The 27,330-nt window shown below is 30.4% G+C and overlaps 1 protein-coding gene across 1 annotated transcript; it reads right to left on the reverse strand.

Moving 5' to 3' along the window:
- Positions 1 to 1,996: 1,996 nt before the first annotated feature.
- LOC145844072 (stalled ribosome sensor GCN1-like) lies at positions 1,997 to 27,277 on the reverse strand. The gene is made up of 51 exons (XM_082951411.1): positions 27,229 to 27,277; positions 26,863 to 26,962; positions 25,006 to 25,207; positions 24,738 to 24,945; positions 24,388 to 24,573; positions 23,660 to 23,768; positions 22,687 to 22,890; positions 22,247 to 22,395; positions 21,671 to 21,874; positions 20,394 to 20,514; positions 20,022 to 20,193; positions 19,555 to 19,655; positions 19,274 to 19,483; positions 18,939 to 19,063; positions 18,320 to 18,498; positions 17,794 to 18,016; positions 17,012 to 17,225; positions 16,716 to 16,841; positions 16,194 to 16,497; positions 15,838 to 15,925; positions 15,107 to 15,292; positions 14,190 to 14,324; positions 13,809 to 13,991; positions 13,358 to 13,459; positions 13,063 to 13,209; positions 12,719 to 12,842; positions 12,403 to 12,514; positions 11,957 to 12,089; positions 11,468 to 11,711; positions 10,895 to 11,030; positions 10,504 to 10,642; positions 9,954 to 10,144; positions 9,440 to 9,653; positions 8,891 to 9,148; positions 8,359 to 8,574; positions 7,967 to 8,131; positions 7,560 to 7,722; positions 7,164 to 7,261; positions 6,821 to 6,964; positions 6,369 to 6,515; positions 5,871 to 6,122; positions 5,403 to 5,547; positions 5,259 to 5,344; positions 4,773 to 4,969; positions 4,424 to 4,499; positions 4,169 to 4,304; positions 3,753 to 3,901; positions 3,484 to 3,594; positions 3,085 to 3,172; positions 2,706 to 2,848; positions 1,997 to 2,403 (listed from the first exon to the last, which is right to left on the reverse strand). Exons 1-51 carry the CDS (start codon positions 27,229 to 27,231, stop codon positions 2,275 to 2,277), a joined length of 7,977 nt encoding a protein of 2,658 aa, XP_082807537.1. The 5' UTR covers positions 27,232 to 27,277; the 3' UTR covers positions 1,997 to 2,274.
- Positions 27,278 to 27,330: the final 53 nt, after the last annotated feature.

The raw sequence follows: 27,330 nt of genomic DNA on the forward strand, positions 1-27,330 counted from the left end.
AATTGTCTCACTATTTTGCATACTCGTTTTTTTCTGTGCGAAAGTATCATCGTGCAATTTTGTCCCCTCGTGCAATTTTGTACGCTCGTGCCATTTTAACACCTACCCATGTAAATTTTATTTATTTATTTTTATTTGTAATTTTGTTTTATTTCATATTGAAGTTTAGTATAATTTTAATTAAATTTAAGTTTACATCTCTACATATTTTTTTCTTGAATAAGGGATATTTTTATTAAAATAAAATTCTAGTTTAATTATTATTAAAAACTTTTTAAATTTGTTTTAGTTTTTAAACACAATAATTTAGTTTCAATTAAAAAAAGCTAAATAAATTTAACAAAAATAATAAATAAAATTATCATAAACCTAATTAAATTAAAATTATGTACACTAATACATGCTTATTATTTTTTTATATAAAATACAAAGATTTTAATATATTGTTTATTTAGTTATTTTAAGTTATTTTTTTTTTGTGCAAAATTGACCCTCCGTGCAAAACTGTCTGTCGTGCAAAATTGACCTTCCATGCAAAATAGTCTTCGTGTAATTTTCTCCCCTCGTGTAATTTTGAGCCCGCGTGCAAACTAGTCTTCGTGCAAAAGTATCTTCGTGCAATTTTGTCTTCTCGCAATTTAGACCCGTTCCCGAAGTTTCGAGGGTTAGTGTTTTGAATTAACAAAACTCAAAGCTATTAAAAAATACTCAAACAAATAAACTTGGTTGAGCTTTGTTGTATTTTAAGATAATTTTTATTTATAAGATTTACTGCGTTTGTTAAAGATTTTAGTTAATATATTGGTTAGAGGTAAATTCCGTTTTAATTTTATGAGAAAAACAGACTAGTTCTTGGAATTTTAAGTTAAACAAATGTAGTTTTTAAAGAAATCAGAATTAAACTAACCATGGATATCAGGGTTGATGACAGACATGTTAAAAAGCTCTGCTTTGTTTACTCGAGCGTGAAATTACTAACTTGAAAACAAACCAAAGTTTATACGCTTCATTGCTGAATTACCATAGTAACTATTAGCATTTTACCAACTCTGGTTGATGAGAACTTACAAAAAAAAACATTAATGAGTATCTATTTTAGTTGGATCATAAGTGAACTTTGAACGTGTTAATTATAAAAAACACAAAGTTAGTACAAATGTGTAGTTAACCTAGGTATAATTGATATAGGAATACAAGTAGAAGGTAAAAACAATAATTCATTTTATAATCTCCTTAATGTATATGCATGAAGATCCGTCAATGTTAATAGAATACTAATGAGTTTGCAAAGTTAAAAATGTTGTATAGCAGGGTTTTCCAACCAGGGATGCGAGGCAGTGTTCTAGGGAGTGCGAGATAAACACAACAAGTTATGGACTTCATAAAGGGTCTTTATATATATCTATTGTTTCTTTTGCAAAATAAAATATTTAAAAATGCGTTTGTGCAAAAACAAAAAATTAGCTTGTAGATAATGATAAGACATACATACTTGTTTTTTATATATACTTTATATTTTGAATTGTGGTCCTTATATTAAAATTGTCTGAAAATGAACAGTCGTGCACCCATAAGCATTTTACGTCTAAAATTAAACTTTAAAACATTAAAAAATTACTCTTTTAATCTAAGTTAACCTTTAATATGCAGTTGTATAAATATTTAATAGTTTTATTTGAAAATTTGCTGACAAATAATTCTATAACTTATCTTAAATAAGTTCAAGGTACATATGTAAATTCGCTTTTGAATACAAAATTATATTTTTTAGTTAAGTTTATAATCTATTACTTTTAATTAAATTTTTATTTATAATATTAAACCAAACTTTATAGTTCATTGGAAAGTAAATGTTCGGTTATAAACGTTTTATAAAGTTATGTACTCCAAGGTATTAATTTGTTATATTCCTAAATGCAAATAGTACATTTTTAAAAACCTATACTAACAAGTAAAAAAGTTCAAGTAACAATAAACAACACCAAAAATTCCTACGCTTTATTCATTAGTATAAATTAAAAATTTCTAAACGAAATGAACTAGAGTAAAGAAAAATTAAAAAGGCAACCTCAAAAACTAAAATAAGTCAAATATCTAGAATGTGTCTAATTATATTAACTCTAACTTCACGAATTTTACCTCTAAAATATTTAAATAAATGTTATTTGAATTTTAAAAAGTACATGAATAAAAAGTTTATAAAACTCGTTCCAAACTTGAACTCACAATCGACTGAAATTTTCAGTTATAATAAATCATTATATATATAAATATTTAGTTAGTAATTACAGAATCGTCAATTTCTTCACATTGTTGTGAATTGGCTGCCACCTTCTTGAGTTTTGATTGGTACAAATCTTGTAAGGCGCTACTTTCTTTTCCCTCGTATTCATCCGCGTATTCCTTTCGTTTACAAAAAATTTATTACTCATGTGAGTTACTAGTAAGGTTTTTTTGTTTAAAAAATCAACTTTAAAAAAATAATTTTAACTTTAAACAAACAATTTTTTTATTATTATGAAGTTAACCATGAAAGTTTTTGTTATAAACTATTAAAAAAAAAGCCATCAATTTTCATAAATAATAAAAACAACTTGATCTAATTTCATTTTTCCGATTTTTTTAAATTAAAAAATGTTAACATATTATGTTTCTTTTTAATGTTAACGAATGAATAAAGTTTTAAATATAAATATGTAATTTACTTTGAACACTGATAACTGTTGTGTGTGCATTGAAAACATGGTGACAATTGCTGTTTCGCAGGAACTTCTCAACATAATGTTCCTCTCACGACTCATTGGAAGCAGGTCGCTTAATAAATCCTTCATCAGTGAAAATGGAATCTCTGTTTTTTATTATTTGTTATATAGTTTTAGTTGGTATTTGTGAAACGGAAAAAGTTTAATGTATGTAAAATTTAGGCTTACAAAAAAATAAAAGTTAACAAAAGTAGGTTTATGTACTATAAAAAATAAAACTAAACCAAGTTTGGCAAAACTAAAATCAATGTTAAAAATAACACAACTTGAGTAAGATAATTCAAAAATAAAAAGTAACTAACAAAGTAAATATAACACATACTTTTATTTAAGCTATAAATTTGATGTGACATCCACGCTATCGCACGGCAACATTCAATTTTGACATCTCCTAACGCGTGTTGAAGTCCCTTTTATTATTTAACAAAATTAATTAATAATACACAAGCTAAAGTTATATACTTAATCAAATATATCATAAAATAAACTTTACTTAACACAATTTGTTTAGAAATTTTATGAGAAAGTTTATTATGAAATCTTCACTCGTGAATTACTATTTTAACTGTTAACATAAAGCTAAATAAATAAATCTTTATTTTTTTTAATAAAATCTTCTATTATTTATATTAAAATAAATATATTAACAAAAAAATTATCACAACAAATGAGTAATATTTTTGATTAATTAGCAGTAGTATCAATAAAATAAATTGCAAACCTTTTTAAGACAATCTACGAGCTGGTTATTTACAATTTGTTCGTCATCATTCGTTAATTGATGAAGGATCATGTAAACTGCAGCGCGAATTCCATTATTCACTATTTGCACCTGTTTTTAATTATTTACTATTAATTACTATAAATTGCACTCGGGGAAGAAAAAAACATAAAACTTGGAAAAATATAAAATGTTAAATAGCTTACTCTTAAAGAAACTTGGATTAAAATACGTTAAACTTTAATCTGAAAATAAATTTCAAAACGTACGCGATCAACAGAAGTGAGTTGTTGAATTATTTGAACAATTTCGTTTTGGTGGTTGAGACAAACTTGAGAGTAAGACTCCTTCATTGCAACTGCTACCAATGTGCTTCTCATCTGCAATACTTCCCACGACGCGTCGCTACAGTTCGCATCTGTAAAGTTTTATAATTATGTATAAGCATTCTTAATAAATAAAAACTAAATATTTTATCAGGAGGTAACATGTTACATACTTGGAAGCTTTATAAACCTTCTACAAACCATTTAATTTTAGTAATCAAATTATTTTAAACCTTAATTTTTAGAAAGTTATCTAACAATTATTAATTATTTTCTCATAAATAGAGTTATATACCAGCAAACAAAAAACAAAAAAATTATTTTAAATAAGCACAGTGAATGAAACTAATAGAACGAACTTTGCATGTGGTTTTGGAAGACTTGTTCCGACTGATCTTGTTCAACGTACTTCAGCAGAGACGCGAGGCATCCGGCGCTCAATGTCGCTATGACGTCACAATCGCTTGTCACGTGATCTTCGAGCATGTCGAGAAGCTGGTGAAATTATTTAACATAAAAAATAAATACTTATGTTTTTTAACTTAATTGAGTTATTTTACATTTACAAACACTAATAGTTTAATCAACAAGAAATTAATAATTAAATATCTCACTTCAGATTTAACGTTTGCCTTCATTTTTTTCCCGCCACTTTGTAAACACAATCGAAGTGCCAGCAAGTAAGTTTCTCTGTTGTTATCATTTATTATTTATATTTCAATGAAAATTATTTTATTATTCAAATAATAAATTTTATACTAATATTACCATCCTACATGTTTGTCTGTAATAGCTAAAAACTTTTTTAAAGCTTAATTTTTGTTTGTATTCTTAAGACATAAAAGAGCTAAATAAGTATTTAGATATAATATAATTAAACTTATTTCGTAAGTAGTTTTATAATTCTCTAAAGCATACCAAACCAGACAAAATCTTCAACCAAATAATTACCAAACAACCGACCTGTAGCTGTCGTCTTCGACTTGTCCGATGTTGTTTTTGAGATCGGTGAAAATGGAGTCGACTTTCGAGTGGACTTTGAGGAGGTTTTGGAGGGCGCGGGCCGCGTGCACCCGCACCTTCCTGTCCTGGTCGTTCGTCAGAGCTTTCACGAAAGAAGTGGACAGCTGCGGCAGGAACGGTTTCAGGTACAATCCCACCTTTTATATCAGTTTTTATTTAAATGTTTTGTAAACGTTTTCAATTAACTTGCATAATTTCTAGTTTATTGAAACTATATCTTACGAGAAAATACAAAAGTTCTTTGTTTTTGATTTAACTTATACAAATGTTGTTTGTAATAAATTAGAAAGTTTAAGACAAAAACGTACATCAAATATGATTATAATAAATCTATAAGTTTCAGACGAAAAACACTAAGTTAAAATAATTTTGAAAAGTTATCAACAGATTAATTTTTTATCCACAAGTTGTTAAGTTAAAACAAACTTTTTCAAGCAGCAATGCTAGGCAATCGAGGACGGCAATTCTCACTGAGTTTCCAAACCGATCTCCCATTATTCTGATCAGCGGACCTGTGATCAAACAACACTTGAGAACACATTCAAAAGTTTTCACAACAAACAAACGAACCGCTGATGGAAACGACGGAGTGCTTGAGCGCGATCGGAGTGAGCAGCTTCACGCCTTCGATCATCGTTCTTGCCGCCAGTTCTTTCATCTCACCGCTTCCGTTCAACAACCCCTCACGCAATATCGGTATCACTGGCGTCAACCCCTGGCATATTTAAATTTACCTTTAAATAAAATCTACAAAATTTTGTATATACTCTATATCAAAATCAAATTTTAGAGATTTAATAAATTTCAATATATTTCATAAGTAGTCAAGATGCCAAGTATAACTCTATCAAGTACATTTTAACTACTTAACATAGATTTTATAAGGCAATAAACTAATAAATAATAAATCAAAGCCCCGAAGATTCATTTTTTAATTTTAAAGTAAATATTATACATGTACAAACAAAATCCGAACATTAATATAATCAATCTAAAAATACATTTCAACAAGAATATAAATTCTGAATATAAACTGACGAGTTTGGGCAAGCACAAGCCTGGAACGTGGCCTCCGTTCCTCACGGTTTCCTTTTCGTTTTTGACCGAGTTGAAGGCGTTTTGAACGGAGCTGATGAACTGCATCATGTCGCTCGCCTCCATCGACTTGACGACCTGGTTGAGCGCCTGCCAGCTCGACCTCTGTATTTTCTCCTGCTTGTCGGCCAACAGCCTGACGAACTCGTGGATGAACACCGAGTAGTAATCGCTCAAGTTCGAAACTGATCCGTTCTGTTTCAATATTTGATAAGTTCGCAATTGTCATCAAGTAATACAAACTTGTATTTTGAATATACTATTTTTGTGACCAAGAGTTTATATTTACAAGAGAATTTAGTTTTCCAAATAATTTATTTGTAAAGTAGAAGTTAAAATCTATAAATAAAATTTAAAACATCTTTTTATCAATTCATATAATAATAATATATTTTAGTCTAATAAATATAGTCGAGTTCGAAAAGCAAACAATATTTTTACCTCAATCAAAGCGTGCAATAGCTGAACGGCAGCAAATTTGCACTCATCGTGTTGACTTTTAACGTTGTGAATGAGGTCTTGCATCAACATCTGCTGTCCGTGGTCATCTTCGACACTCAACACTACCATCGTTGAATCCTTCAGTACCTGTTGATGAATTCATAAACATTTATGAAAAAAATTAAGTGTCGAAAGATGTTATCAAGTTAATTAAATAATTAAAAAATTTAAATTTAAATGTTTAATATAAATTTTGCCAACTGAAAATATTACACATTGAACAAAACGTTTTTGGTACAATGCTAAATGCCTACCAATAAGAACAAACAATTATTTTTACACATACTAATAAATCAATTTATAAAGTGAGACTATTTCAATTATTCAACTCGAGAAACTTTTAAACTGATTTACACAAGGTGAATTTTAAAACAATTTACAAACGTAGGAACCTGATTGTAAGTTTCAGTTGATTCGCATTTTGATAAAGTGTTGATGAGAGCGTTGAGTATTGAGGCGAGATACCTGTTAAGTGATTCACCTGCAACTGAAGACAACAATGCCAGCATCTCCGTGTTCACTGGCTCCTCTATCAACTGTTTGTTTGTTTTTTATTTGTACTTAGCTAGTAAATACCAAATATTTTTATATGGAAAGACAACAAGTCCTTTGAATGTATCTTGTATGTATAAAAAATTATAATTAGAATAAAAATTCACTTATAAGATATCATTGATTACAACTTCTAAAATTTTATAACAAAACTTATATATATATATATATATTTTTACTAACCTTAGGAACGATCTGGGGTAACACGTGACGACCCTTTACAGCAATAATTTGCTTCAAACCATCCACAGCTAATTCTTGCTCTCTACCCTCAGTACTCGCTGTAAATAAACAATTAAATGTTTATATAAAACATTATTAACATAGTACAATTCAAACATTTTTTTTGATAGAGGTATCTTAAAGTATTGGCTGAAGAATAATATTAAATACTGTAAAACAAATTTTTCAAAATGACTTAGTTTTTTTCTAACCTTGCTGTAAAGAAAAGCTAAAATTACAAAAAAGTTTTTGTGAAATAATCTTAATTTAATTAAGCTTTTTTAAAACGACAAAAGTATTTTAAGAACAGTGGCAGAAGTACAGTTTAAATGTTTCTTTTTCATCAATAGAACAGACCAAGTTTTTTGAGCATCGGCGGAAGGACGCCTTCAATGGCGGTGATGCCAATCGTGTCGTGCAAATTTTCGAAAGTCGTCGCGGCAGCCTCCCTCACGTCATCTAATTCGTCGCACAACGCCTTCCTGATGGCCGGCACCAAACTGTCGGTGAATGAGGAAATCTGTTAATTTGTTTGTATTTATTAAGAGAGCTTGAAGTTATTTATGCAATTAAAACTATTTATTGAAATTTCTTTAAAGTTTTCTGCTTTTATGTTTCTTTCAAGTTTTATTAAATTGAGTTGATAGGTAAAAAAAACAAATTAAAAAAAAAAATCTAAATTTAACAAAAAAAAAAAAAATTAATTTACAACACTGAAAGTTAAAAAGACTTGTAGGTAAAGTATCAACAAAACACAAACTGACGGCATCTCTACTGCAGGCCTTGATAATTTCACTCAACCCGATGCAGACGCCCTGCCTGTGCGACGGTTCGGCAGTGGACAAATTTCTCTCCAAGATCGGAATCAGATCTGGCAGAGTTCGCTCGCCCAACTTTCTCACCACATCTCCCAACGTTTTCGCAGCCGTCTGTTAAATTTAATCAACAATTTTGAATGGGTAAAACGTTATCATTTAATTATATTATCATCAAATTGTTGCGTAAAAGTTTACAAACTTGTTTTTACAAAATCTGAATGACTTAAAGATCTTAAAAAGTAAGTTTTATGTTTCAGTTAATCAAACATAAGAAATTTTTTTTTAAGACGGAATTTATTAACATTCATTAGTTATTAATGAAAACAAAAAATATTAACTTTTCGTTTGTCGGCGTTTTTCGAGGCGAGGTTGTTGATGAGCGAGGCGAGAAGGGTGGGAAGGATTTCTCTGAGCAGGCGGGGAGTGTTGGGAACGACGATCTTCCAAATGTGCATGGAGTTCTGCCTGACTTCCAGCGCGACATCGCTCCTGCAGATGTACAAACCCGCCAACACTTTGTCGCGTCTCTCCTGGCCCAACGTGGCTGCAATCGCCTGTAATTAATTTGTTACAACTCAATTACTGACTTGAGGATATTTTTGAGATAAACTTCATGAACTTTGTTTTAGTTAAACATCAGATAATAGCAAAGTTAATACTTAAAACATTTTAGCAATAAGTTTTATTTACAAATACTTATATTTACCAGTTTAGTCTAACTAAGTATAAAGTTATCTTAAACATTAAAAAACTTGTCAACAGTAAATTGAAGGTATTAAAACTTCGCATTTGTACCAAGTCAAGTCGAAACCTACTTAAAAAAGAAATATATATATATATATCTATTGAGATAAAAACTCAGAATTCAACCTTGAATCCTTCGTTGGTGCCGAAGTTTTCATCCTCGCCGCCGGTGGCCGACATCTTACCGGTGACGCCGGACAGATGGAAGAGAAGATCGCCGAGAAGCCTGACGCTCGAGTGCCTGATGCGCCACCTGTCGGCGAATATTCCAGTTGACAGCTGTGGCAGCAGGACCTCGATGGCGGTCGAGGCGAAATTTTTGATGATCTGCTGGCCGGCGGTGTAGGCCGTGTCGCGCAAGAACTCGTTTTCATCCGCCAACGCCTTGAATGTTATTGATACTTATTATAAAGTGAATAATATTTTTAATGAGAACATTTTGAAGCTGTTTTTACAAAACATAGCTTTATATCGAATAAAAATAAATTAACCATTTTGAACACGTCAGTAGTTTTAAATGTATGTCATTTAATGGTAATTAAGTTCAAAAAGCAGAATATAAGATGACAGATTCAAAATTAATGAAATATGGTTAATTTGAAATATACTTAATTTTATGACAATATCTACTATCTGATCAATTGTATTGAAAAAACTGAATTAAAAGCACAATACCTTAATGATGGGCATGATGGCGGAACTGATGTGGGGAACGAAATCTTGTTTGAAGGTAGTGGGCAGGTAGACGAAGAGCATGATGTAACCGTCCCTGACGTGAGGAGCGATCTGCTCGTCTTGCGCCGTCTCCACCACTTGGTCCATGAGCGAGTTCAGCTTGTCCACTCCCAACACCGCTAACGTCTCACTCAACCCCTGTGCTGCTCCAGATCTGATTATTTGAATGCATATAAAAGTCAATTTCATTAAATAAGGGTGTTTGATTTGTATAGATAGTTATAATCATTGTTTTAACTAAAAATAATAATCATTAACAACAGAAAACATTTATTTTATACAAAATATGTACAGCCAAATACAATTGGTAATTGCATTAGAAGTCTTATTCAGTTTGTTTTAGATAACACCGAATAAAAAAAAATATTTTAACAAAAAAACTTTAATCCAATACAGTTGGTGAAAATAAAATCAGATTTTTTATCACCAAATACAATCATAATAAATAAATAACCTGTCGATGGGGCTCTGTTCAGAGGTCAAAGTTTCCATGAGCCAGTTCAAAAGTCCTTCCACCGTCTTCTCGTTTGCTCCCTTCACCATGGCTCCCAACGCTTTTGCCGCGTGGCTCCTCACAACAGGCGTCGGATCCAACAAGGTGTTCTTCAACCCTGGTATGATCTCATCCAAGTACGGCTCCAAATCCTAATACAACACTGTTTATTACTCAAGAACGTAAAGTTCTTTATCTAATACTAGTCACATACATACACTGTTTTGTTTCATAAATATGCAGTATCTACATTTAAAACTAGTCAAAAGGTTTGCATTTAATTAAAAGATTTTTCATTTAAAATTCGACAGTGGAAAAACTTATTAAATTTAGATATAAATGTGCTATATGTAAAAAGTAGAGTTTTAAAATACTTCGTGAACTCTTACTAACTTTTTCAGTAGAATTTTAATGTTTAGCAACTTTACTAACAATATAAAGAAAACATAAAGATTTCAAATAACGAAATCATTCAAAAGGTAAAGAAAACTTCTTTTTAACGCAAACAAACTTTTTGTTCAGTCAGCGAGTACATGTTACCCATGATTTGAGCGGCAGTTTTCCTTGAAGTTGAAGCTCTCGAGTTGAATGCTCGAATTATCACTGGTAAAATGAGAGCTAAAGATGGTGCATCTATCTTGTGCACAAACCTATTTGAATCGTTTATTTAGTTATCTATCATATATTTAATAGTTTAATGCTTAAATTTATATACATATAAGATTTTTTAAAGAGTAATTTATCTAAACAAGTACATTTTTAACGCTATTGTAAAGGAAAATAATATAGTTTCGAACTTTGGACTTAAAGCTAGTTTAAAGTTTGTAAAATAATAAAACATCATGGGTAACATGATAAACATGAGATATTCAGAAGTTGTCATATCAAAATAAAAAACTTACTTGGTGTTAAGAAGGAGGTTGAGACACTTTTCATTGTGTTTTACTGGATCGACAAGCGCGTTTTGTAGCAGTTGCGACATTTCTTGTACTTCAGGATTTCTTATAACACTTCCAATTTGTGAGAGAGCCTGACGTCCTATGAAAATAAACATTTGTCAGTAAAATAAATTCAAGAAGCTATCGTTACAATTTTGTCTAAAATTATAAATAACAGGGCCCTTTATCACCTTTAATTGACTTTTCTCCTTAAGTTTTTACACTGTTTGAACCAAAAAAGAACCTGACGTCCTATGTAAATAAGTATTTGTCAACAATAAAATTAATTAAAATTAAATAAATAAAAAATATATATGATAGTACTATAGAATAAATATTATTTATTACAAAAATAAAGTTCATTTTTGACCACAATAATCAAAACACGAATACTCTCACCGTTGGTTATTGATTTTTTGAAACTAAAAGTAAGATAAATTTAGCAAAATAAAAAAAATAACAAAGCATTAACCTATGTTAAATAAATAAAGCCTGTAATCCAGACTGAAAACTAGTAATGTCATACAGAAAACTCACCAGCACCGCGCACTTTTGCGTGTGAGTCTGTGAGCACGTGACACAGTTTTGGCACGATGCTGGGAAGGCACCCTGAAAGCTGTCTCGGGGCGCACCACGCCATGGCTCCCAGCAGCTCCGCCGATCCGGTCTTGGTCCTCCAACTCTCGTCGTCGTTGATGGCTTTGAGGAGGGAGGGGAGGACGAGCTTGACTCCGAACGAAGACAACTTCTCCATGATCGCCTTCGCCGTGTTGTTTGCTGCCTGAAGTGATTTTAGAAACTTTCGCTTTAAAAGTTTATAACTTTTATAAATAAAACATCTAATTAGATCTTAAAACTCTAGATATAAATGTAGATGATATTAAACCAAAGATTACTACTTGTTAGTTACATATCCAAGTTATTATTGTTGGCTGTTAATTTAACTTCTTAACATTTGGATTTAGTTATTAATAAACCCCAAAACAACTTGATAAAATTTAGCTATAAATAATTTCAACAACTGACCGCTCTGACGAACTGGTTGCTATCACCATAGCAGAAGAGAAGATGTGGAATAACTTGTTTGAGGTAAGGTTCCAATAATCTCCCCAGCATCTTTGAAAGCATCTCGAACGCCATCAACGCTCCTTCGCGTTTCCTGTGAGGTTTTATTGTTTGAGCTACGGAAACTATGATATTTTATTCTGAAATGTTGTTTATTTAATGGATACTTTTTATAAATATAGCAGTGAAGTAAAAATCTACTGGATCCAAGACCCGGCTTTTTTTTTGTTAAGATACGGATCCGAATCGTGATTTGTGGATTTGGTAGATCATTAAAAGTAACAATAGTTTTAATTGAATGTTAGAAGTAATATTAAATTGTAGGTATCTCTAAACTGAAAATTATAAGATGTATTCTTTCATTGTATGTACTTCTGAAATAATTTATAATTTAAATAGCAACCAACTTGAAGTCTTTTTTGTCCTGAATTGCTTCAACAAGTCTGTCAATGACACTGTACTGTTTAAAAGATCCAATTCCAAGTCCTTTTACCATACCAGCAAGTCCGTATGCAGCTCCTATTATTTTACAAAGGAAAGTTAGTTATTATTTTTATTTGTTTACTTTATTATGAGATTAGTGTCTAATTGATCAACAAGTGAAATTTTTAATCTACAAGATGTAAAAGTATCAATTATAAAATTTAAGCTACTGAGAGTACTTTTTTTTTTTAATTCTGTTAAAAAATAAGAAAATATCGTTTTACAACGTTTAATTCTAACCTTTTCTCTCGCCATAGCTTTCAGATTCAAGCAAAATGCTGATGATTTTGTTGATAAGGACGGCAGCTTCACTTTTTATTGATACAATGAGAGCCGGTAAACAGTTAGCTACTGCTTCTTGAACCTATAAATATACATAAATTAATTTTTTTTAAGTAACATATAAAAAACAACTATTTTTTTATAATTGACAACCTTTTTCAATCAGAGATTGAACACAAGTCTTATAAAATATAAAAATCTTAAACTGATAGATGTAGACTTCACAAAATATTAAAGAACTGGTAAAATGAAGCATCATAATCATATCTTATTTTATTAAACACAATATAAATCAAACTAACAGCTTGGGCGGGAGTTGACAGGGTTTGCACGAGTTTCACCACTATGGGGCGCACTTTCGCGTCGCCCTTGTCCAGATGTTGGGCCAAAGTGCCCAACAAAATGACCACGTGTTGCCTCACTATGTCGAACTTCGCGGAGTTCGGTGCCTGCATAAACAGAAAGTAATGATTAATTGAAAAAAAACTATTAAAACTGTAGTTAAGACATCTGAATGTGTAGAAAATATGGTTTTACAATACCAAAATTAATATAAAACACGGCTAACAGTTTAGATACTTTATTAATTAAACTGACGTTTTGCAGAAAATCATCGAGAATGTCGAACAGTTGGTTGACACAGGATTTTCCGTGGTGGTCGATGCAACTTGTGGCAGCTTGCATCATTTTTTGACGAACCTTGAATTAATTATAAATATGAAAAATTCTTTAAACACAACTGTACAACCACTTAATAATTTATAGAAATAAAAACAGGAGATTAAACAAAGATATAACCTTAAGTAACAGCAAAAAATACTAATTACATCAATATTTGACAGTGCTTTACAATGAAAGCATCTTTATAACTTATAACTAAGTTTAAAAAACAGCAATACGTAATTAGTTCTTTTTAAAAGTTGTATACATTAAAATAATTAAACCACATAGTTTACTACCTCTTCGTTTACATTATAACTGTATTAGTAATCAGTTATATATACAAAACAATATTGATTGTATAAATAATGCTAAAATATAAACTTACTTCTTCATTAACGTCACTCAAAGCTTTTGGGACGAAAAACTTAAATAATGTGGGGATGGTGTCTTCGGAAAGATTGGATGCCAGCTCAGTGATTGTCATGGCAACCCCGATCCTCGTCTGGTAGTTGTCAGGGGTCGTGTCTTTGATTATTCTCCCCAAGTGGTCTGTTTTCACCGGTGGTTTCTGTGAAACAAACTAATAAAAAACATGCCTGTTTGAATTTTATTATAATATTAAAATTTGATGAATTTATTTTAAAGTTCAAAATTTAAATCAATATTCAAGACTTTAAAATTTAATTAAGTAGTTCCTTTAATATAACTTATAATCATTATATCCTTTTTCTAACATCTTTCTCAAACATAAAATGATATATCTAACTTCCAGTGTTTTTTCGAATACTTGCACGAGATACTGAACGATATTTTCACAGATGTCAGGATTTCTGGTTGACGCTGACGCGATTGCTTTCGCGCAACCTTCCTGCACCATCGGTTCGTGATGCTCCACATCAACCTAAATTAATTAAGTTAGTTTAATGTTGTACCTAAATAATTAAAATTAAACTATTTTAATATTGTACCAAACGTTGTTACTATTAAACAATAGCTGCATAGTAGTAATTTGTCACTGTAAAAGTTTAAGTTACTCACGTCTTATGATGCTCCACATCAGTTTATACATGTTATTTTAATTATTAAGTTATTTTAATATTATACAAAATGTTGCTTTGCAGTATATGAACGTAATTATAATTACCAACAAAAGCTAACCCCTAGTAGTTTGTAAAATAATCTTTTTGTAACAGTCATTCAAACTTTCGATCATTGTATTTTATATTAAGCTTACTAGTTTCTATGTTTATAAATAAAAACAAGTAGGCGAGCATGTTTTAAACCTATAAATTCAAAGTGTTTTGTTTAAACTTCTAACTTAAAGTCGATTTTGACAATTTTTAAACATACTAGTTCAAGTTCGAAAAAAAAGTATATATTACTAAAAGTTTCTTTTTCACTAGTTTTACAAAGCTAAACTGAACTATCAAAAAAGTATTTTTTTAAAGTTATAATTTTTACAAAAACTTTTAAACAATCAAGAAGTTTCGAATATTTTTGATGAGTTTTCAAATTTTATTTTAAACTTTTTCAAGAACTTTATCTATAACTAAAAATTATTGAAATTCAATTTAATATTTTATTTTTTGGTAGAAAAGGTCGCAATCTCATGCCACCGAAACCGGTCGTGAATAAAATATATAATTTGCATAAATCTATTGAAATTCAGTTGTTGAAACAAACAAGTAGTTTGGAGCAGAGGTCGTCTTCCACTTCAAACTCGAGCTCGTCCCACAGCTCAGTTGAAATGTCATCAAGGCCGGGAGCAGTGTCGTGTATGGCGATGTACAGTCTTCTCTGCACGTTGTCGTACAACGAATCGCAACTTGATATCTGCGCCTTCACTGCTGATACCATCTCTGATAGTGCCTGTTATGATAATGTATAAAACTTATACGTTCGTTTAGTTAGTTTGCGTTTGATCTGTTTGAGATAAATCTTAGCTGTATAAAAATATCAGAACACCAATGGCTATGTGTTTTTACCACAGATTACTAGTTATATTTGAGCCGCATAAGGTAATGATAATTCAAACCTTTCGGTGTCAATGCACCAAAAAGTTATTTGATTTCAGATGAAACCAATCTTTTATCGCTGCCCAAAACAAAAAAAGCTGGTTAAATAAATACTTTTGTGGTGTGATTTAAAAAATTATAGCCGTTTTTTAATCATCATAAAACCAATTAAATAAAGATGTGCAAGTTAAATATTTTATTTACAACCATTGGTTTAATTTACTGATTTGCAATCATTTTATTTGCCAATAATTGTTTACAACAATTGGTTGTAAATCAAATATTTAATTTGCACATCTTTATTTAAATAAGCTCTTTATATTTCAGTTAATTGAGCAATCTTTTAGTTAAGAAAATAACTATATAATCTTAAAACCAATTAACAATCATAATAATTACTTGAACAGCAGTTAGTCTCATACAATCAACAGGTGATTGCAGACCTTCCAATGACACTTCCAATTCTTTTATACTTGCCAGTTTAAATCTGTTTTTATAAATAGTAAGGAATTTTTAGATAAAATATTGACATTTTAAAATCAACAAAACACATTTTAAAACAAAATAAAGTTTGATTAAAACCTTTTTTGAGTTTAAAATTTCTAACTGATAAAGAAATCAAAATTTTACTTAAATAAATAGTGAAAACAGTTGTACATTTTTCAACTTAGTAAATATAACAGTTTACTAAAAAAAGCTAAACAAAAGCTCAACCAACCAAAAAACAAATTTAATGTAAAAAATTGAGTACAAACTTTTCGTGGTCGCCACTTGAGATGTGCGCCGCCCTCAGGAACGTCTCCGCCGCTTTCTCTTGCAGGGGGCTTCCCCGCGGCTGCGTGGTGACCAGCTTCATCATCGTCTCGAACAGCAGCATCCTCGGTATGACGTCACAGTCGAACAGCTCGGACTCGACCGCGTCGTCGGTGATGAACGACTGGCAGAAGTGGATGAGGTCGGAGAGGACTTGGCGGTCGAGGTCGACGGAGGTGCAGGTCAGCGCGCTCTGGACGAAGTAGAAGCAGAAAGCGAAGAACCCGCTGCTCGCATCTCCCACCGCTGTTCGTGTTCGAATGTGAGTTAGTTTAAATTGAAAATACTTGGGAAAAAAATTGGTTAAATCCAGCATTACTGCCAACTTGCAATATTTTGTAGTTATAGAAAAATTACCTTAAGCATTTAAAACATTTACAAAAATATTATTATTTTTCTCAAAATTAAAAAAAAATTACTTTTTAGTGTTAGGTGAGACTTTAAAGTTGCAAAATAAAACAAACTTGTTGTTTCTATGAGTTTATCTGTGGTCCTTGTTATCAAACTGCCGAGACTCTCAGCACACCATTCGGGATTGACTCTGTGCGACGGATTTTTCATCCTCAAGGTAGCATAGACGAGCTGTACAACTGAAAAAAAAAATGTTTTGTTTCCAGTTAATAAAGCATCTAAAACGGGTGGAGTGGTATGAAATTAGATCTTAGTTATTTAAAGCAGTGATTCTTTAGATTTGAGATACTTTGAAACAAGTAATGGACCTCTGCCCAATTAGACAAAATCAACTGTACAAAATTCTCACGTAATTTCTGTTTATCATCATCTCCTTCCGCGTACAACTTGGTCATTTTCAGGAGAACCTCTTGTATTTTCTCGGATGCCAGTGGCTGGTGCAGCAGATCGTACATGGGTTGCAGCAGCGGGACGAAGAGGTGGCTGAACTTGCGGTTCAGAACGTCGGCGGCGTCGCACAGTGATGAAAGCTGCCTGTACAGCCTACACATGCTGGTGTGGTGCTGTTGAAATAATTAGTTGTCAGCATGAAGGGTACAATAATTTTTTAAATATTTGTTAATAACTATTATAATGTACATTTTAACAAAAATAAAAAAAATATTAAAAAATAAGTATGCTTTAAAAAGATCGAAAGGAGCTTGTAACAACAGTTATTGAAAATAGCGTTAAAACTTTCAGAATTAAAATATACTAATTTAATTTAATATATCGAAGCTTATGTAATGCTGTCAAAATAATAGTAAAAATTGATGTATAAATATACTTCAACTTATTGCGATATACGTTTTAATGCTAGAAAAAAACTGACTTAGCACTAAATAAGTTATTAAGTTGGATTTTTAAAATTACAAGTTGATTTACCTAACTAAAGAAAAGTATTGTTTTTCCTTAACATTTAATCAATGAATGTTAAGGAAAATTAGAGTACTTAGTGTCAAAAATTAAGCAAAAATTATTGCACCAAATTTAATTCTCTCGCTACTACATTCAAATTTTAACCCTATAAAATACTTAACAGAGAAGAATAATCATTAGACTGATAAATATACTACAGTATTATAAACAAACCTTTAAAGTTGTGAGACGGATTTTAGACTCTTTTTCCAACTCAAAGTCGACGAATTCTTTTTGCTTTTTGGTCAAATTGTCAGGCAAACCGTTGTTGTTGCTTTCTGGTTTCTTATTCTTCTGTTTCTGCTTCTTAGCGTACTCTGCAGCCATTTTCTGGTCTTCATAGGAATACGCTTTGCTTTCTTTCTTCACATTCTTGTTTTCAGCAACAGTCGGTGCCCTTTGGAAAATTTATTTTTAACAAAAAAAAACACTTAAATCTACAACTATACATATTAAGTTATCCTAGAAATTAATTACCTAAAACAATAAGTTTGAAACAAACGAACTAAAAACCTATTAACTAGCTTAAAAATACCTAATTCGGTAATTGCGCTTATAGAAGAAATAAGTTCAATAGATAGTTTTATAATTTAAATGAATAAAAGTCTACTGCTAGTTTTAGAAAAAAAATCAAAAACTTCAACTACTTATGTTATTTCAGCAAGAAACCTCCGTATTATTGATATATAAAAAAACTTACTTTTTAATGACATCCACATTCCACAGTTGTCCTTCTGGCGTGTTCATTATTTTGATGTCGTCATCACTGACGCAAGCCTCCCTGACAACCTTCATCTTAGCAACCAGGTCCTCTGCCACTGTTGGCATGACAACGGAACCTCCCCTGCTCACGACTGCGGTGAGTGCAGCCAGTGATGACTGAAAATATTATTAAATTTTGAAACGGTTTAAGTAAATTTGGGAATAATTTTTATTTAAAAGTGATTGTGTGTACGCTGTTTGGTACTAATTACAAAAAGAGTAAAAATAGCTGTTTCAAGTTTAATATATTTACCTATTAAAAGCATATTTTAATCTAATTTTAAACAAATATTGAAACCAATAGAGCTTTAAAACGTACGATAATAGATTATAAATTTATTAACAAATTTAGCTGATAAAAGTTGCAGTGTGCTGAAAGACATTAATCTATGTGATAAAAACTAACTAGAGTAAACTTTTAACTAAAAACTGGGTCTTTAGTATATTGTTGTGATTTGTTTATAAACGTAAAAACAACTTTAAAATTGTTAAAATACTTCTTATAAAAAACATTTTAAAAGTTAATAAACTTGAATAACAATATCAGACAAACAAACCTGAGTGATTTCACCGGTGTTTAGCAGCATGTTAACAACGGTGTGGCGATTTTCCTCAATGAACTGCGGCACGTTGTGACCGCACTTTCTCACAAATCCGTCCCAACAGCTCCCGTTTGAATCGACTGTTTTATAAATCATCGTAAAATAAAACTTAAATCTTTAAACACTTTTTAAAAGTTGAGCACTTTCTTATCAGGAATTTTAAAACAACTTCTTCTCAAAACGAGATTTAAGTTTAAAAACTTTTAAATAATATGAAGTGTTAATACTTTTAACTAAATGCAAAAATAATGAAAAAAAGAACACAAAATAAAATTTAATAAAAAACATACCAAGCAGGTTGTGAAAGGCGTGTGGCAGCAGCTGGACGATCAAATTCTTCGAAACTTGGTCTTCCAACGAAGCATCTGCGACGCTCAGCATCGATTGCAGCACCTTGCAGAGTTTCCCGCGCTGAGATGCAGCATCGTCTTCGTCGCACTCGCAAGATTGCAGGTAGGCGAAAAACTCGGACAAAAACATCGGTGCCAAGTCGTGACCGTCTGTTTGAAGTTTACATAATAAAATATATTGAATTTGCACTCAAATTATAAGTAGTTAAATTGTTTTTTACCTCTCTTGGGCGACATGAGATTTTTAAGCATTTTTTCAACGTTGCCTCTCAACTCGTAGGATCTATTCATTGCGATGTAAATCAACCCTTGAATGAAAGGTCTGAAAAAATAAAACTGATAAACTTAAAAGTTAGAGTAGGTAACAAATTTGTTTATATACTTCAAAACACATAAAAATAATGTTTTTAAAGAAAACTATGTATATATTTATATATCAGTTTATAGTAATAAGCATGTTAAGAAAGTGCTGAATTTGTTTTTAGAAAAAAAATTCAGATAGTAAAGAAACAATTGTTAGAAACAGAATTACTGTATAATTAACCAATGGTCATAATGATAAAAGAAGATATTTTAAAATTGGATAGAAATTGTGCGGGTGGGAATTGAACGCAGACGGTAATTAGTTAGAAACAGAATTGTTTGCATAGACAACCAACGGTTTTAGAAAGACAAACAAAACAGTTACCTGCTGACGTTTTGCCCCATATTCGATTTGTAGTTTGTGAACAAATTAGTGCACAGTCTGACGAATATGTGCATTGCCTCATCACTGGCCGAAGTCAGGAACTTCTCAGATGTGAAAACTTTCTTCTCGTGATCCAAAACAACGTTCAAAAAGTTCTCACCTTCCTTCTCTTCTGTGGTTTGAAGTTATTATTTTAAAATTAAATAAAAACATAAGCACTTACAAACTTAAACAATTTTATATACAATGAAAACTGTCTACTTTATTCATAAACACTTATCTAAAAATATCATATGCAAAGATAATCAGATAGTAAACATAACTGCGTCATTTAAACCGAATATAAGCAAAAATTAAATAACGTAAGCAAACCAGTTTTCAATTGAGTAAGCATGCAAGCGCTGTATAGTCCTTCAGTAACGGGTAGAGTTTGTAGAGACTGCTGTGAGGCTTTTGTCACATTCTTTGTTAGATACAGAACTAGTTTCTTTGCCTGCAATTAATTTGTAGTGCTGTTAACCAATGCTTTAAGGTCCATTGTATATAATCTCTCTTCCTACTATCTCTTTTTAAATAAAAAACTGTTTACAAAAAAAAACATGATACAAACTATGGTGATTGTCGGGAGGCAAATCAAGCAAATACCATAAGTTATTCACATATTTGATAATTAACTTCCAATATTCCTATATGAGAAAACTTTTGCGTGTATCATTGTACACACAAAAACATAAAAACTTACTATTCATAAATACATTATATTTTACAACTATAAACACACTTTTACTACCAGTACAACTAATAAGATGCATTTATTTGAGCAAACGTGTTTCTTATATTAGTTAAATACTTTTTTAAAATCCTGTAAAATAGATACAAAACTTTGTACAAAACAACATTTTATTAATTAACTTTGACATGTATCATTGTATAAATGATAATTAAAGGGTTGTCAAGTTTCTTACCTTAAACAAGAATTTCAAAATTTCCTCCAGGTTTTTAAAAGTACATATTTTTGGGTCTATTTCTAGTTTACTGTTGAGTTGAAGGTAAGAAACTGTGTTAAATAGTATAAAAGTGTTGAAAAGGTACTTTTAAGCTACATTATATGTTTTTTTTTTTAATAATTGATGATGACAAGAAAGTTTAACTATAAGATAGATTTTTTGTTTCAAATCGAAATTTTATTAATCAACATGTTACAATTGTTCAAAATTCCAGGTTTTTCCAGGTTTTTATTCAAAATTTCTCAAATTCCAGGTTTTTTGTAATTAACCCTGTAATTAGCAATGTCCATATATAGTCAACTTAAGAATTTATAATAGTTAATTATTCACATCATACAACTATGAATACACATTTACTTTAATTTTTGTATAAATTATAAATAATATAAACTAAAGTGATTGTCGCGAGGCAAAACAAATTAAAAAACAAAACTGTGTCTCATATTAGTTAATTAGTTTTCAACATTCATATAACATAGTTTCACAACTTTGTAAAAAAAAGCATTTCATTAAGAAAAATTTTGCGTGTATCATTGTAAAAATGAACTATTAAGAATTAGTAAGTTTTAGGTTTCAAATTTTAAAACTATGAATACGCATTTACTGTTAAAGTAGAACATGTAAAAGCATATTCGAACAAACCTGTTTCAGAGAGTCCTGCTTGAAGGTGAGCAGGACGCACTGCAGGTAAGCCACCCTGACGTTGGGGTTGTGCGTTTTCGTCGTGGGGACTTTCCCGAACCACTCGACCATGAACTGCGGCACGTGGTGGCGGAAGGGGTTCTGGTGGAGGCACCAGAAGGCGAAGGACTTGTAGCCCTGCACCAGGGCCTGCTCCTGGGTTTCCTGTGAAAAATATTAATTAAAATACTGAAAATATTCACCTTTTAAATGGAGTAGATGAAGATTGCGGTTCGAAAATTTGTGGTTTAAAAATAATAAATGACATACGTTATTACACAAAGTAAATTTAAAACAAAAACTTGATGTGAACGTAACTAAAAATCATTCGCAATAATTTTTAAGTGTCTACATTAATAATTTTTCTGAGTATAATTATACTTAAACTCTTGTATATTTACAAAATATAGTGGAATTAAAATTTAGATAAAAGATTATTCTCTTTTAACTACAGTTTTTTAAATAGCTCATTTTTATGTACACATTTGTTTTACTAATGCAAAAAGAAATACAAAACAATTACATTGAACAACAAACTTGTTGGAAATATTTCACGTAATGTTCCGCAACATTTTCCACCATTTCACCTGACCTTCTACCGCTGGGCACTGGACTCAATGAAAATTTACCGATTGACTGAAGAACGGCTGTTTTCTGCTGAGCCAAGCCGAGCTTGCCTTCGCTACCTATGATTATTGTGGAGTTTGTCGATGAGTTATATGAAATTTAAAAGGTTTTTTTTAAAGAAAAAACTGTTTTTTTCAATGCAAAGTGCAAGATAGTATTATTTTTCTACAATTTTATCGCTTTTTTATAACTTCCAACTTTTTTTTAAACATACTTGTGGTATTTTATTTTGTTTATAGTTTAAACATCTATGTGATAACCAACTTGATTTTCTTAATAAAAAAAAGCAAATTAAACTAATAAACAATTATGTATTTTTACACTTACTCTACCGACTAGCACACACTCACCTTTGAGCACTTCGAACAGGTAGCCGACGGCGCTTTCAACCGTCTCGGCGCTGCTGCACTGCGTGGACAAGAGGGAGAGGCAGGCGACGGCTTGCTGCGAGTTGAGCTCGTTCTTGCTGATGAGTTGAGGAGCGAGCATCTTGAGCAGCTGCTGCACGTGCCTGCTCATGTCTATGCTCAGCTCCTCGAACAAACTTGCCAGCACTGTTTCGAATAGAAAAGTTAGTAAGTTTTTAGTGAGGTTCAAGTAATTTTTAATTTATTAATAGCAGTTTAGAACATTGTTCATTAAAAACCGAAAAATATATATATCCAGGTATTGGTTGTAAGTTGCTTGATTTCATTTTCATAACTTCAGTACCATTTGTAGAGCTTCAATAAAAAATGTTTTAAAGTAAAACTTTTACTTCTTAAATGGTTTACATTAGAAAAATATAAAGTACTGTTTTGAATTATATTTAAAAATTATCATGATTGTTTCTAGAGCTGATTAAATACAAACATGTAAGCACCAAAAAGAGCAATGTGTTTGTATTTAATCAGCTGTAACAACTAGTATTTCAATTAGTTTTGTGCAGTTAACTTTGTATGTGATCAATATTTGTTTGTGATGATTGCTTCTGTTTTTATATAAGATTGTTTTCACAATATAAACTCACTTGAGTTTGTAAGGCTGAAAAAGTGTAGGAAGCTTATAATTAGTAAGTAAAGCTTAAGTAGCTTTTTAAATGTTTTAAACAGTTAAGAACTTTGTTCATTAGAAACAAAAAAAAAATTATATTCAGGTGTTGGTTGTAAGCTCCTTGATTTCATTTTTAAACTTCAGTATCATTTGCAGAGTTTAAAAAAAAACTTTTGAATGGATGGAAAAACTTTAAGTTTCTAAAATGGTTAAAGTCAAAAAATATCGAGTAAAATTTAAATTTGTTGGAAACAACACTGTTTAAATGATGTATTTTTTCAAATAACCAACCTGGCAAGCAGTTTTCAGGGCTTCTTAAAAGAGCTTTCTGAATAGCCGGCATAAGATCATTGGCAAACGAATCATGCTTTATTTGGCTTATCAATGGTTTTAGTGATACCTGTGGTTTGTATATCAGTTTGAAAATGTTTTAGTTTTTTCATATTTTTGTTAACTCTGTGTACTTTAATATAACTGTAATCTCTATAAAAATAAGAGAATTTTTATTAGCTATTTAAAGCTCATTAATTATTTAATTAAAATTAAAATTAAATAAGCGCAACACTTGTCAAACTAAATGAAGTATGTAAACAAAATAAATTATTCAATAATAATTTAATAAAAAAAACAAAGAAGCTGACGTTGCTTTTGAAAAGTACAGAAATCTTTAATCAAAAAATTTTTAGGAGCCTATTGAGGAGTCAGTTTTAAACAATAAAAATCAACAAACAGGTTACAAATTTAATTGACGGAAATTATACTTCAAACAAGCAAAACTTTCCTAAAACAAAAATATGTTGTAGTTTTAAGATTAAACTTTAGTTTATTTTAAACAGAAACTCAGAAGACTAAAACACAATACTATGTTAAATAAAAGAAAAAAACTAAGATAACAAATAAGAATACCTAGCATAAATTGTACATAGTTTGTAACTTCGAAACAAAAATAAACTAATAAAAACTTAAAATAAGTTTTATTACATCAAACAATATCTAAGTAATTTAATAAAAAAATTAACCATGATTGAAGTTGATACTTTAGTTCTAGTCATAAGAACAGATTTAATGAAAACTTGATGAATTTTCGTTGAGTTTTCTGCATATATCTGAGCGTCAACATTTAAAAGAGCAGAAAACAAAACACAAGAATCTATCTTGTCGCTTGCTGTTAAAATTTGAACTACCTTTTCAGTGAGGTCAGTTTGCTGTTATTAAGTTGTTTAAGAATTAATTCAAATTTCATACAACAATGTACTAATATTTAGCAAATAAAAAACAAAAAATAAATAATGCTAATAACTGTAGATATTTAAACAAGTTTAGATTAGATCATATTTTTTTCTAATTCATACAAAACAAAATAAGATACCTTTTTGAACAAATTAGCCAGCTTTTTCGTTCCGCTTTTTACTATTGGCTTGTAATTAAAAGAATTGATTCCGTAGAAGATTCCTGACAAAACGCCAACCCATCTTTTGAAAGACAAATCAAACTTAGCATCCGCAGCTAAGTATTTGTTCTCGAATACAGCAACTACCCAATCTAAAGCAGCTAAACATTTCCCAGATTCCAACCGGCTGTTTTATTGGTATAGAGTTAGTTCTGTGAATTTTTAAAGTTAAATTTAATTGACTTACCAAACAGATTTTTCCAGAACCTGATGCTTGGCAAGGCTTTCGAGAAAGTTGAGCAGGCAAGTCTCAGTGACTGCAGGATTTGTCTTAAGCAGGTGCTTGACCAAACTGAGATTGTTCTTTCTCGACTTGAGATCAATGTACAAGTCCAGTGTCTTGACTAACGCTTTTGTGATGACTATCTTTACAACTTCATCTTTGATACCTGTAAATTTTTTGTTCTTTGATTTCATAAAATCACTTTGTCTTGAACTTTAAGGGCTTATGGGGAGTAAATCACTTTTATTACAATTTGATCTTATTTGGTTGAGTTTTAACTAAGGTACAAGTTTCTCTTTACAGATTTTAAAAATTCAAAATAATTTGGAGATATAGCCGGTAACAGTCGGAGAGTACAATGTCAACAATAGGTTCCTTATGGAAGGCGCAAACTATTTCTTTACCAATTTTTTTTAAGTTTTTACATTTTACTCTTAACTAGTTATTTTTAGTACAAGAAGAACATTTTATATGTTTAAAAAAGTTTTTTTTTTTAATTAGAGATTTTTTGTAAGTTATAGACCCATTTTTCTTCATTTAAGCATTTCTTAATGGTGCAAAAATTAGTTACTTTGGAGTGTTTAACTTAAAATAGAAAATTATACAAAACCAAGGTTTCCCAAAAATGACCATTTCAGAAATTTAGGAGGTTGTAAGCTGCAAGGGGGCCAAGGGACCGTGAGTAGTAAAGGGGTCAGAGGGGAGCCATAAGGCCATAATTTGAAAGTTACACTAGATATTCTGAAGTTCAAAGTAAAAAGCAAAAAACAGTTTTAGGCGTCTTTAAGGGTAGTTTTAAAACTTATACTATGTATTCTAGAGTTGGAGGTGAAGAACAGAAAAGTCTTTGGAGTATCTAAAAGTAGTTTTGAAACTTATACTAGACCAGGGCTTCCCAAATAGGCCATTTAAAAAATTTAGGAGGCCATAAGCTACAAAAGAGGGGGGGCCATAAGGCCACAGTTTGAAATTGATGGAGTTGATGGTTAAGAGCAAAAAAAGTATTAGGCATATTTCAGATTAGCATGGTTGCCACTGATCAAGCTGAGAAAAATTTCCTGACTTTTCCTGACTTTTTACCAAAATTCTGTCAGATGGAACTTTTAAAAATTTTAAAAATAAAAATTTCATATAAAAAATAAACAAAAAAAACAGTTTTTTTTTGTTTTCTTTGTAATAAAATTTTTATTTTTTAATTTTTTAAAAATTGCTTCTGACAGAATTCTCTAAATATATCGAGGAACATTTCCTGAAAACTTGAGGTAGTTATCTCAAAAAACGTAGGAGAAGATAGATTTTTAGTGAAATGGTCTATTTTTGCTGTTTTAGTTTGCGCCTCCCATAAGGAACCTATTGTTGCCTCCGACTTTGATCGGCTATATCTCAAAAATTATTTTTAATTTTTTTAATCTGTAAAAAGCATCTTGTAGCTTAGTAAAAACTATATAAAATAAGATTAAAAATTAAAAAAGGGTGTTTACCCCCCTATGCCCTTAATATTGTTTATATCAAAAACTTTTAACAGAGAAGACTAACAAAAACTTACAATAATTTAAATTTAATCTTTAATAAAAAATCACTTATAGTTTGTAGGTTTTTCTTAATACAATAAAAGTAAACCTCACACACTAATTTCATATTGTGTAAATTAAAACTTGGTTTACAACAAAAATAAATATTTTTATACTATTGAAACTAATAATACAAGAGTATCATGTATAAAAGTTAATTAAATTTATTATTTTCTAAATAACATAACTTCATTAATAAACTTCAATAAAACAGTAAAGATGGTATCGTAATTTATAAAAAAAAACTTACTGTTTTGTTCTTCCAAAAAAGCAAACATATCATTATACAAGTTTGTTCTGACATTGGTGCTTGATGTGGAAAAATTCAATATAAAATTTTTCAGTGATTCCTATAGCAAAAAAGTAAAGTTTTTATCTTATTTAAAACAATATATAATTTTCAGAATTAGTCATGAATACATTGCTGGACATAAAGTACTAGTCTAGTTTATTTATTAAAAACACAGTAAATTATATCAGTTAATAAACAATAACAGTTAAAAAATGTTTTATTTCAAATATAAAAATGCATTTCAAATAAATAAAGGTATACAAGTAATGTAAAAAACTTAGAAATAAGAAGAATATTTACTACAGTAATGTATTTAAAACTTACCATTATTTCATATATCTTGATTTCAAATTAAAAATTTAAAGATAATTCTGTAAAAAAAATATACTCAGATGTTAATTGTTGTTTGTAAGTAAATAATATAGT

The sequence above is a fragment of the Thalia democratica genome, chromosome 9, assembly GCF_965202585.1.
Source record: "Thalia democratica chromosome 9, ktThaDemo2.hap1.1, whole genome shotgun sequence".
NCBI classification, from domain to species: Eukaryota; Metazoa; Chordata; class Thaliacea; order Salpida; family Salpidae; genus Thalia; species Thalia democratica.